Source organism: Vespula pensylvanica, chromosome 8 (assembly GCF_014466175.1).
Source record: "Vespula pensylvanica isolate Volc-1 chromosome 8, ASM1446617v1, whole genome shotgun sequence".
NCBI classification, from domain to species: domain Eukaryota; kingdom Metazoa; phylum Arthropoda; class Insecta; order Hymenoptera; family Vespidae; genus Vespula; species Vespula pensylvanica.
In genome coordinates, this window is record NC_057692.1 from 8,219,787 (window position 1) to 8,233,574 (window position 13,788).

The 13,788-nt window shown below is 30.6% G+C and overlaps 1 protein-coding gene across 4 annotated transcripts in view; it reads right to left on the minus strand.

Annotated features, from left to right (window-relative positions):
• Positions 1–13,788, minus strand: part of LOC122631286 (interleukin-1 receptor accessory protein-like 1-B) — a 193,240-nt gene that overhangs the window by 59,749 nt on the left and 119,703 nt on the right. For all 4 annotated transcript variants that reach the window (XM_043816800.1, XM_043816798.1, XM_043816797.1 and 1 more), the window contains exon 3: positions 461–642. In XM_043816800.1, the coding sequence (XP_043672735.1) occupies positions 461–642 (182 nt within the window). The remainder of the gene's footprint in view (positions 1–460; positions 643–13,788) is intronic.

The following is a 13,788-nucleotide window of genomic DNA, read 5'->3' on the forward strand; positions in this document are numbered from 1 at the left end:
ATATTGTTTACTATCTACCCTTGGACAAAAATCAAAACTATCGATTAATACGAATATTATTTTCAATTAATTCATACATGCCACTCCTATTTCTTCCTTTCTCTCTCTCTCTCTCTCTCTCTCTCACACACACACACACACACACACACACACACACACACACACACTAACTCTTTAATATACATCATTAAAATGTTCGTCCCATTTCGTTCTATTTACTTTTCGTCCCAGTCGTTATCTCTGACGAGTTATCATGTAAAATGATCCCACGGATGAAATAAAAGAGAAATACAACAGCGAAGAAGACAACAGAGAAGAGAAAGGAATGCAACGACGTTAAGATTTTCGAGAAGGAAATATAAAGAAGAAAAAGATGATGAAGAATAAGGGGACGAGTAGGGGCAAGAGTAGGGGCGGGGAAGGAGGGGTAGGAAAGAGGGGAAATAAAAGAAGAGCTTACCGAGTACGGTGAGGGTGATGTCACCTTCCAAGATCGTCGTATCGTTTCTCGCTTGACAGGAATAACGTCCAGCATCCGAGGATCTAACCTCTTGCGTGTAAATCGTTTGATTCGCGCTCTCCGGATAAAGGATGAAATGGCTCTCACCACCTGGCCAAGGATAAGCTCTATTATCCTTGTACCTGGAACACGTAAAGAAAAAAAAATAAAAGAATAAAATATATTATGATAATATTCATCATTTTGTGCATTAATTCTTAGATATAGGTGGTACACATATATTTAATATTTCATATTTAATCTCTCCTATATGTAAATTAAGTAATATGCATATACGTGGTGTCTGGTATATTCAATTAGAATTATTTATTCTAGGTATGTTAATAAGGAAGGAATTTTTCTTTTTTCTTTATTATTATTATCTCGTTCGATCGTAGCGATTAATCGTAGGAAAAATCGAGATATATCGTATTAGAGAGAGAAAGAGAGAGAGAGAGAGAGAGAGAGAGAGAGAGAGAGAGAGAGAGAGAGAGAGAGAGAGTTCACCGTCTAACGGGGATTAAGATTTCATTAGATTATCATATATAATTATGAATGATCGATCGATTGATCGATGGATCGTGAAAAATATACGTAGTGTCTTATTGAATTAGAATGCTTCAATTGAAACGATATTTTAAATACTCCAAGTTAATTGGAATTAATCATGCATGTATATATGTATATCGTTATAATAAATAAGTTAAACGCGTAAATATAATTTATGTAATATAAAAAATAACATAAAAGTAATAAAAATATAATATCGTTGAGGCCAAAAATGTTAATCTTTATTTTCCAACCAATAATACAAAAATAATAGTAATAATAAAAAATAATATTGATGAGAATTTTAATAATTTAATAAATTTCAATTTTTTAATTTAATTTTAATAAATTCATGCGAAGATTAATAAGACTTATCTTATAAAGAAAAAGAAATAAAATAAAAAATAAAAATAAAAGTGGAGAAAAAAAATATATATATATATATACATATACATATATATATACACACATATATATACATATACATATATATATATATATACACACATATATTTACATATACATAAATATATATAGATAAGTATATATATATATACATATACACACAAATTGACAATAGTTTATACTCAACAATGGTTTTATTATACTAGTTTCGAGTAGACGAATGGTTAACATCGAATCGTCGAACGAATTTATGTCTTCTGGTAGATACCTACATCTACGTGGAATAATGTAGCGCGTAACTCGCGAGAGAAGAGAAACTTTCCGATAACGAGAGCAACGTCGAAGGCATTTCTCTTCCTTGTTCCTCTATTTTATCTCTCTCTCTCTTCTCTCTCTCTCTCTCTCTCTCTCTCTCTCTCTCTCTCTCTCTCTCTCTCTCTCAATCTCTTTCTCTCTCTCGCGTGTACACTTCTACCACTCGTTTAACGTGGCTTCGTTACGGTCGATTGTCAAAGAACGCGGAAAATGGGAAATGTCGAGCGAAAGGGACGATATTGTGCTAGGATGCTCCGTTATTGAGTGAAGGATAAAGAGAGAGAGAGAAAAAGAGAGAGAGAGAGAGAGAGAGAGATGAATGGGAGAGAGAGAGAGAGAGAGAGGGAAAAGGAGATATCACAGTATCCTGCTATCTTTTGTAAGAAGGATCGAATCTCGCTGAAGAGTAACTTTGACGATCGCTTTGCGACGACAAAAAAAAAGAAAGAAAAGAAAAAGAAAAATACATATACATATATATATATATATATATATATATATATATATCAAAATATTTGTAAGTAATATATTTACATGTGCGAATTAATATAAATTTTTATTGCTTCTTTTCTTTGCGATAATATTATACGCTATTGAAAAGTTTTGTGAATCAAATATTTACGATTAAAGCGTAAAAATATTTTCGTACAAATGAATAATATTGCTTTGAGAACAAATTAGATATTATAATAATAGTATTATTGATGAATTACATTAACGCGATCATTCGCAAAAGGAAAAAAAAAGAAGAAAAATAAAAAGAAAAAAGCTAAAAAAAGAATAAAAGCTAAGAAAAAAAAGAAGAAAAAAGTAAAAAAAAAGAAACAAAAACAAAAAAAATATATATATACGGCATTGACACCATAGAATCTTATACTTCTATAAATTATGTGTATATATTGTATTCATATAAAATAATAAAATATAATTAATAATAATTATATAATCAAATAATAAGTGATATAATTGTGTATGTGTGTATGTAAATACAACAAAGGAAAAATCAATTGACAGGACAACGATTAGGATGCGATTAGTTCAGAATATAATAGTATTAGAATGATTCGAAATCAATTTAAAGTAAAACGTAGGAAATGTGAGAGTCGGTATATCAGCTGCTGATATCGATTTTGCAATTTTCTATAGAATACCCGATGCGACAGTTATAGGAGATCGTATTCCTCGATCTCTGTCAAACACTAACGAGCGATCCAGTCTAGTCGTTGAAGAGTATCCGTAAGCTGAATTAATTGCTCAAATCTTTAATGTTTCTCACGTTCTAATCTATTATATAACATATATAATTCTAATCGTTATATATCACAAAAGATATATCGTTTCACTTTCGTTGATATTTTTTAATAATTTTCATATAAATTTATGTACGTAAAATCAATTCAAATACTTTTATTTATATAAATCAATAATTGAGTAACACAAATAAATTCCTGTTTATTATTCTTCCAGTATTTCTCTCGATATATAATTACGAATATTATTTGAAAATATATATAAAATATAAATATTAAAATTCGTTATAAATTATATATTTATTATGGATTATATATAACACAAATATATATATATATACGCCCAACAATTTTATAGAAGTTAATTCAAATAAAATAGAAATAAAATAAAATAAAAAGTAAAATAGTAATTATAAACTAATAACAAAAATTAAATAATATTATAAATACATAAATACATAAATATATAAATATATATATATATATAAAATACCCATTATTTAATATCAATAAAAATTCCTACAATATTATTCAATATTATTCAATATTAAAATAAAACTTAGATGGATCAGCTAAAGAAATACAGAGTTGTTACAAAGAAAATAAGCATGAATGGATGAGGGGAATGATTTGACGAAGGAGAAAGAGAGGCAAAGAGAGAGAGAGAGAGAGGGGGGGAGGGGGGGTTATGGAAAACGAATAGGAAGGATACTTTCGTCTCTTTCATATCCCCTTTTCTCAAGGAAATCTTCTTTTCGCTTGATTCCACGCGGATCAAAAGGATTCTCTGTTATCTGTCCTCTTTCCTCTCTCACTAGCGATCTGCCTACGAGGCATCATCTATCTCTTTCTAACGGAGGCTCCTGTTTCCCCCATCGAAAGAAGATAGAAGAAACCTTTTTTCTCGTATTCGACGAATAAATCCGCTTTTTTCCGAACTCTTATACTTTTTTCCTTTTCTCTCTTTGTTGCTCTTTTCTTTTTTTACTCACACCATAACCAACCATCTCTTCTCTTTCTCTTGACTCTACTACTCGTTTTACTCATACCATAATCCTCTTTCTCTCTCTTTCTCTTTCTCGACTCCCACCTTTTTACTCACACCATAACCAATCCTTCTCCACTCCCCATCTCTTTCTTGATTCTCACCTTTTTACTCACATCATAACCAACCCAACCCCTCCTTTCTCTTTCTTTCTTTCTTTATCTATCTCTATTTCTCTTGACTCCCTTCCTTTTATTCACGCCATAACCAAACCTCTCTTTCTCTTTCCTTCTCTTTCTCTTTCTCTTTCTCTTTCTCTTTCTTTTTCTTTTTCCCCTTTTTGTCAGAGGATTCGCGAACGAACCGATACACCGATTTACATCTCTCAACTTGGCTAGAGAGATTCCGACGAAGTGTGCTTTGTGCGAACGTAACTTTGGCCCGATATAAAGCCTCCGATGATATCGGTTCACTCCTTTAACTCTCCTCTTCTTCGTGACTACACCTAGAATCCTCTTTCTTTCTTTCTTTCTTCTCTCTCTCTCTCTATCTCTCTTTCTTCTTCTTCTTCTTCTTCTTCTTTGTCTCGCCTAATCGTAAAACTGAGAACAATGGGAGAATTGTACGACTATTCGAAAAGTTTTTAGAAATTCACTGAGATATTTTCGAGAGAGATTTAAATATTGATTTTCTTCTTCTTTAATAGTAAGAAAAAAAGAAAGATTAGATCGACTTGATATTTATAATTTAATATTATAACATATATATATATATATATATATATATATATATATATATATATAAAACTACATAACAAGATTTTGTAGACTCGTAAACCACAACTCACTTTCGAAATTGTAATGCTCTGGTAATGCGTTTTAAAAGGATCTGTAAGAATTTTGTATGTATTTGTGTTATATTTGTCTCTGAGAGAAGCTAGACAAAAGTAATTTTCATGTGATCTCTAATTGAATTGATTTTAAATTGTTCAAATTTTAGACGAGTAAAACTTTTCTAATGAATATTTAAGCTACTTTGGCATTTTATTATTCAGGCTATACTTTTGAAATATTTGTTCTACAAATTTGTATGTAACTTTGAAGTTTCTCCTATAAGTTTTAATTTTTTAATATATCTAACTAACTGGTGATGTATACCATTACCGTTCCTACATTTAATTTAATGTTCGATAAAAACATACCTTGTATCGAGTATAACATATAATCGTATTATAAGTTTATGAACGATATATGAATTTTTATTTTGCTAGATAGACTGATAAAAAAAAAAAAAAGAGAGAAATAAAAGAAATAAAAAAAGAAATAAAAATTTTATAGAAACTTTCTAGAAATATATCGAAGAAAATTTTATAGAAATATACGGTCATTCTCTCTCTTTTTCTTTCTTAACAGTAAAACAGAAATAAAAGTTATTTTTCAATCGATCGTTTCGTTAATGAATTCCAATTTCCACATAATGAATATGTTACATAAATGTAAACAATTAAAAAAGAAAAAAAAGAAAAGAGAAATAAAAGAAAGAAATGTATAAAATAAAACGGATCAATTGTCAAAATTTTTATGAGAACAGAAAAGAATAAAAAGAAAGCAAAGAAAAAAAAATAAGAAATAAAAAAAAAAAGAAAAAAGAAAGAGATTACCGAGACAGAAGGCAAATGTAAGAATTTCGACGATAAAAAAAAATATTGACGAAAATTTAATGACTCCATTTTGTTAACGAATGATATGAATTCCAATTATAAACGTAAAGAATTAAAGAAAAAAAAAAAAAAAAAAGAAAAGAAGAAATGTATAAAATAAAACGGATCAATTGTCAAAATTTTTATGAGAACAGAAAGGAATGAAAACAATAAAAAGAAAGCAAAGAAAAAAAAATAAGAAATAAAAAAAAAAAGAAAAAAAAAAGAGATTACCGAGACAGAATACAAATGTAAGAAGTTCGATGATAACAAAAAAAAAAAAAAAAAAAAAAAAAATATCGACGAAAATTTGATGACTCGTTTTCGTTACCAACATTTTCTCCGCTCTTCTGTCTCCTTTATTTTTCCTTTTTTTCTCCCCCCTTCCTTTCCACCATTCTTTTCAACATCATATGAAGAACGTAATTTGGTAGAGTTTGATGGAACGCGTGAAACGTGCTAGATGGAATGCGAAAGGTAAAAGGAACGGAAAGGATCGAGGAGGAAGGTTGGGAAAGAGGGGAAAGGTGAGGGGTAGCGAGGGTGGAGGGGGTGAAGAGGGAGGATCTCGAACGAGTCGTCGAGTGAAATATTTGCACGCGATCGCAGTTCCTGTTTCACGCGCGAAAGTTAGGAGGCACCTAACTCGTTCGAAAGTGCGATCGACTCGAAATTAGCGTCGCATGTCAACGTCGCCCAGCTGTGCGAAAGAGAGAGAGAGAGAGAGAGAGAGAGAGAGAGAGAGAGAGAGAGAGAGAGAGAGAGAGAGAGAGAGAGAGAGAGAGAGAGAGAGAGAGAGAGAGAGAGAGAGAGAGAGAGAAATGAACAAAGTGTCGCTTGCATCGGCATTTTCTGTCACTCTTCACTTTAAACGTCTCTACGCACTTGTGTGTGTGTGTGTGTGTGTGTGTGTGTGCATATATAAAGGAATACAATAAATACGAATTCCTACTTTATTATTGAAAGTTTTGATATTTGGCAAAACGTGGACGAAACGTTTTTCATGAATCGAATAAGTTTTCTTCCGACTCGGGATTTCCGATGCGAGACGATGACTTTTCTTTTTCTTTTTTTTTTTAATTTGCAATCTTTTCTTTCGTTTCTTTTTTTTTTTTGCAGAACCAAATTTGATGTTTGTTTTTCAGTATATATTTTTATTTCGATCGGAACTATGACGTATCGTTTGTTATTTAATGTAGTTAACTCTTTTCTCTGTTCTTCTTTCTTTCTTTCTTTCTTTCTTTCTTTCTCTTTCTTGTTTTTATTTTTTTTGAATACAAATTTTTCAAGATCTATCGCGGTAAAGAGGGTAAAGTATTATGATGAAATATCGTCGTTCTTCATCGTTTTTTTTTTTTTGTTCTTTCTTGATCGTTCTTTCGTTTTCTTTTTATTCTCTCTCTTTTTTCTATCTTTTTTATTTGAAAAAATTAAGGAAGATATATTGTATGAAATCTATTGTAAAAATTGAGAGAATGGTACGAACGAGGAGATAGACAATTTCGAGCGTAATGAAAAACACAAAAAAGAGAAAAGAAAAAGAAAGCGAACAGACAGACAGACAGACAGACAGAGAGCAGACGGACAGACAAACAGAGAAAGAGAAAGAAAGAGAAAGAGAGAGAGAGAGAGAAAGAGAGAAACAGAAAGAAAGAGAGAGAACGAAATAATATAAAAGAGTTATAATACAATAGAAACGTTCTTATTTCGACGTTCGTCGAAAGGACGATGTCTTTTCTCAGCACGAGTCGAGCGAAACGAGCCGTAAATTATTTTCACGAGCCTTCGGACTCCCGACGGTGGCGTTGAATGGTAGCAGCAACAACAAAATCAACAACAAAAACAACAATAACGGCGATGGGGCAATAGCCAACCAACGTGGTTAGTAGATAATTTAAGAAATTCTCGCATCCCCCCCCCTCTCTTTCTCTCTCTCTTTCTCTTTTTCCAGAAGCTATATGGAGCCTTATTCTCTCTCTCTCTCTCTCTCTCTCTCTCTCTCTCTCTCTCTATCTATCTATCTATCTCTCTCTCACGCATACACTCCATGACACCTAATAAAAATCTCCACCGTCGTCTCCTCTCCCTTATTTCTCCTCTTCCTCCTCCCCCTCTTTCTCGCCCACCACCTCTTCCTTCTTTTCCTCCTACTCGTCTTCTCCCCCATCCTTCTTTCTCCTTCTCCACTCTCCAGAATTTAATATCTTAAAGAGCGAGAAAAATCGTGCGGAACGATCTAGCTCGATGAACTCATTTTCTTTTTATTTTCTTTCTCCTTTTTTTTCCCCTCCCTTTCTTCGTGTTCCTTTTTACGATGGCAGTAGAAAAGGAGAAAAGCTTCGCCAATTTTTCGTAAATTATCGGGAAATATATGTCTTCGTATCAAGCGAAATATAGGTGTGCGTGCGAACGCGAATACGAATATGAAATTTATATCTCAATTCTCAAGTATTTCAAGTGTTCTAATTTCAATTTCCACTACTTTCTTCCTTCCTTTCTCCTTCTCTTTTCCTTTTCATTTAATTTTTAAATCTCGATGGAAATTTCGAACGTTTCGAAAAAAGAAACAAAAAGGAAAAAGAAGAAAAGGAAGAATGAAATAAAGCAAAAAAATTTATATCTTCCAATATCGTATTTTTCGTAGGTGCTATAATTTTCTTTCCCTTTTATTCCCTTCTTCATCCTCTTTTCTTTCGTTTTCTTTTTTTTTTTTTTTCTAATCTCGATATAAATTTCTAACATCACCAAAAATTCTTTACACTTTCTTCACAGCCTACATACTTACACATATAACACAGAGAGAAATAAAGAAAGAGAGAGAGAGAGAGAGTATATATACTATATATGTGTGTGTATATATATATATATATATAATATATGTATATACTCTAACGTATTTATTATACATACACTTCATCCATGTATGTACACTTGAAGAGAAAATCATGTACTTACGATTAGTACGTTCATTTTTAAAACGCAACGCATTCGACGAGGCGGTAAAAGATTTTATCGACGAATCGACGTAAGCGCAATTTCCATGAATCGTTAGCATTATCGATAGAATTCGAGGAACGTAAATTATTACCAGGAACGTCATTGCGCGAGTAATGTAAGAGATAGAGAGAGAAAGAGAGAGAAGAGAGAGAGAGAGAGAGATAGATAGAGAGAGAGACCGGCAATGACACCGATTTATCGTCAAACGTAACGTAAACCGTGTCCTATAAATCGTAATATGGGGCGCCATGTATGTACGTATTCATTATATATATGTATGTATGTATGTATGTACGTATATGTCTGTATGCGTTTATAATATAATAACAATAACGAACCGTGTTGCGTTGGTTCGAACGACAGACGACGCTTAAACGAAACGATTATGCGATCGTTATCACGATACTTGCGGCTCTGTTTTTCATCATCGATCCGTAAATTTTTCGATCAAGCTACGATAAGAAATCGCTTTTGATCTTTTACGACGATCTCGTCGGACGAATAAATTTATCATTTTATTTCTTTTTCTTCTTTATTTTCTAGAAATATATATATATATATTGTTGTTGTTTTAATCCACACTTATGTTTTTTTTTTAATCAATAAAAAGAAAAGGAATTCCGAAAGCTAAATTAATAAATTTCAAGAATAAATATGACAAAACGATTCATTTGAAATTCTCGACGTTTTAATATTGCGCGTCCTACCTGTATGACACGTTCTATTTATTTGTTTTTTCTATTCTTTCTACTTTTCCTTTCTTCTTTTTTTTTTTGTTTTAAGAAGAAAGGAAGAACAAATATTGTTTCGAAAGCGTCGATGTTCGTGAAATATCATAAAAATTTGGTATTTGTAAAACGATAGATACAAAAGTTATTCGACCTTTTATATATTGATACATACATATATATTTTTTTTATTCATTTATTTACACTAAAGATGAATAGAACGAAATATTTACATATCGCACAATACCTTTTACACGTACCTATATACACACATACACACAGATATAGTACAGTAATCAAGTGATAAAACAAATGATATAGACACAGTATCAAAACGATGTAAATTCTTTAACAAAATATTTTCCTAATCAATCCTCTTATTAAAAATTGAAAAAGTAAATGAAAAACAAAAAAAAAAGAGATCAATATCAACGTTATCCTACGTACAAACACACCCGATATATAACTACAAATATATTACAATTATTTTATAAGAAATATACAAAATTAGATAATTACAAACATATTGAAAAGAAAATAAATAAATAAAAAATAAGAAAGAAAAACGAAAGAAAAAAAGAAAAAAGGAAGATAACAATAAACAGAAACATCAACATTTAAGTATCGTTTATTCGTGCTAAATAATCGGGGTGTCCCACTCGTTTCCAATCTCTCTCACCCACAATCTCATCCTCTCTATCTTTCTCATTGAAATTATAATACAGGGAGGGTACGAGATGATAAACCGGTGGTGGCTCATCCCTCTCATCATGGACGTTGCTGCTCGATAATTTCCATAATCAGAGCATAAATCCTACCAGTAATGACGGTCCGATCCGTCGACAAGAATATTTCCATGGGATGTTCTATCTCATTCTATCCTTCTCTCTCTCTCTCTCTCTCTCTCTCTCTCTCTCTCTCTCTCTCTCTCTCTCTCTCTCTGTCTGTCTGTCTGTCTGTCTGTCTCTCTGTCTTTCTTTCTCTCATATATACACAGACACACACGTACATACATATATACATTACCACGTTTCTATATTGGGCCAGTAAACTCCAAAGTGAACATCGGATCCAACCGAAACGTAATTCTCTGTATATATCCACATGAAAATGCATCGATGGTTAACGTTAACGTTCCAGTAACACGCGAATGTTATATGTTCCTCATAGAGGTTTCCTTATGTATGTATATGTGCGCGTGTACACATATACACGGAATCCATATATTTGTGTTCCATCGTATCACATTGAAAACAATAGACGCATTAACGTATGTATGTGTGTGTGTGTGTATGTATTTATATATTTATGTGTATATATGTGTCTATGTATGTATATGAACGTGGAAATAGAGAACGGATTACGGTCCCATGATTTTATCTTGTAATCTAACATTTCAAAATCATATTTGTATCTGGTCTATGTGATTATTATTTATTTATTTAATTCGTTTTCTAATTATTTCTTCTACGAAGAATTTATATAATAATTATACTTATCGTTATTTAACGAAGACACGTAAAAACGTATTTTTTTTTATTATGATTTTCAAGAAATTTGAAATTATTAAGAGAAAGAGAGAGAGAGAGAGAGAGAGAGAGAGAGAAATTATTCTTTTCATTTTTTTGATTTATTCAAAAAAAAAGCAAGATAAGATTCTAATAGAATTTCCACCTACGCGTTCATATATATGTAAAAACATAATAAACTATCTATCTACTTATATATACTCGTGGACATTTGTAATATGTACTTATTAAGATGAAACGCCGATATTTCTATATATAAGGACAAAATGAAACAGAGAGAGAGAGAGAGAGAGAGAGAGAGAGAGAGAAAGAGAAAGAGATAGACGGAGAAAGATAGAAAGAGAGAGAGAGAGAGAAAGAGATAGACGGAGAAAGATAGAAAGAGAGAGAGAGAGAGAGAGAGAGAGAGAGAGAGAGAGAGAGAGAAAGATTCAACTTACAGTAGTTGGGTAAGTAAGCTACGTATAAACTTGTAGCTACAGTTGTGAATTTTTTGTTAACATCCCCTTTATTTCAACGTTTACACAAGTAACTGGACAAATATTTTTCGTATTCACGTCGAATGCGTTCTTTTATTAAGTATAAATGTATTCTAAATTTATAGATAATATGCATAAATATACGTACATACACATAATTATATATGTATATATTGCGTATATCTATGTATATATTGTAATTTTATATATTTTATATATAACAATATATTAATATTTTATCATCGATGCATTTAAATTTCAATGAAATATACGCGTGTATAAATTCATTTGACTTCTTTTTTATTCATCAATGTAATTATCATCGGGAGAAAAAAGAATTCATTTGACAAATTCTAGTACTTTACGAACAATAAAATACTTTTAAAAGTATAATGAAAGCTACGTTTGAAATATAACATTACTTATTAATTATCGAGAAAATTCAGATTTCCTACCACTAAATACAATGATATTCTCGTTAAAATGAGAGATATTATATACGTTACGGATTCGCGTTATAATTGCATATGTTATATATATACGTCCGTTTATTCTACATACTTAGGAAGCGAGAAAACCACGCGAATTTTGAAATTGTTTGTATGGTAACGTAATCCAAACTGTTGTAACACCAAAACGTTATCGTTATCATCACCCATCATCACACCATTACACCATCGTTACAAAACGCAACAATTTCGATTCGTGCAATTTTTTTATCAATAATATTCTGAGAATTCATGATAGAATTTATTTCTTCTTTCCTTATTTATTCCTTTTTATTTTTTGTTTCCTTTAAATCGTTTTTAATTTCTATCCTTTCGTTATACTTCTTGGGAGAGAAAAAGAAGTAAAACATTTCTGAGGAAGCCAGAAAATGTGAATTTTTCTATCGTTAAAAATATAATACATTCAAGTAACGAGCACCGTTCGAGACATTAAGAAAACCACTATAGAGTATTATTATTATTATTATTATTATTATTATTATTTTCTTTTTGTTCTTTTTTCTTCAGGAAGATAAAAATATAAGAGCCTCTGTAATACTCGCGAAACCTTTAATTACTTCAACCATTAATTTTATGGGAATAATGGTCGAGTCTTTGTCGGCTTAAAATGAAAAAAAGTATATATATATATATATATATATATATATATATATATATATATAGATACATATACATGTATAAATATAAAAAATGTCATAGATTATTTTTTCTTTCTTTTTTCTTTTTTTATTAATTTCTTTTTTCTTAATTTCTTCCATAAAATTTTCAAACCAGATATATTTCGTCGGATATTCTCATTTCTATGCAATTAAACGATCATCGACGAATGGATTGCCGATATCCAATCGAGTTTGTACGTACGCATGTACATAGGTGTATATATATATATATATATATATATATATATATATATATATGTGAAATCCTATGCATATGTAAAGCAAGGTCGGACGAGCTCGAATCGGCTTTAGAGTCCGTTTCGAATTCGCATAGGCGAATGAAACATTTGCATCACGATTGATAGGCCGAAGCTGATTTAAACGAGCTCAAATTCCTTTTCAAAATTTGTTTAGCTGAATTTCTCTCCTACTATCTTCATTAACTTACTTAATCTGATTCAAATGCGTTTTCAAAACACTCAAATAATGTTCTCTTTCTTTTCTCTCTTCTTTTTTTGTTTTTTTTTTCTTTTCTTTTTTCTTTATTATTTTCTTTTCTTTTTTTTTTTTTGTACGAAGCAATTATTAAAAGTAAATTCGAGAAATATTTCGATCGTTACATTTGCGACAAAAATTCATGAAGGATTTCTCTACAAATGACGCGAAATTATAGTGAAAAATTCAATGTGCCATTTACATCGATGTCTCGCATTTTGTACGTATCGATTATTTAAAAGAAAAAAAATAAATAAATAAATAAATAAATAAATAAAAAAGAAAAAGTTCTATGAATGTTAAAATTCGTTATGCGGTGGAATTCATAAAAGTTTCTACGAATAGCACGAAATAAAAATTAGAAGAATCAATTTGCCATTTAAAATAACGTGTCGTATTTAGTGCGGATAGAATATTTAAAAAAAAAAAAATTAGACGAATATTAAAATCATCTTACGATAAATTCATAAAAGTTTCTTCAAGTGACAAGAAGTTAAAATCAGAGAATTCAATTTGCTATTTAAAATAATGTATCGTATTTAGTGCGGATAGAATATTTAAAAAAAAAAAAAAAAAAAAAAGAAAAAAAAGAAAATTAGACGAGTATTAAAATCGTCTTACGATAAATTCCTAAAAGTTTCTTCAAGTGACAAGAAGTTCAAATCAGAAAATTCAATTTGCCATTTAAAG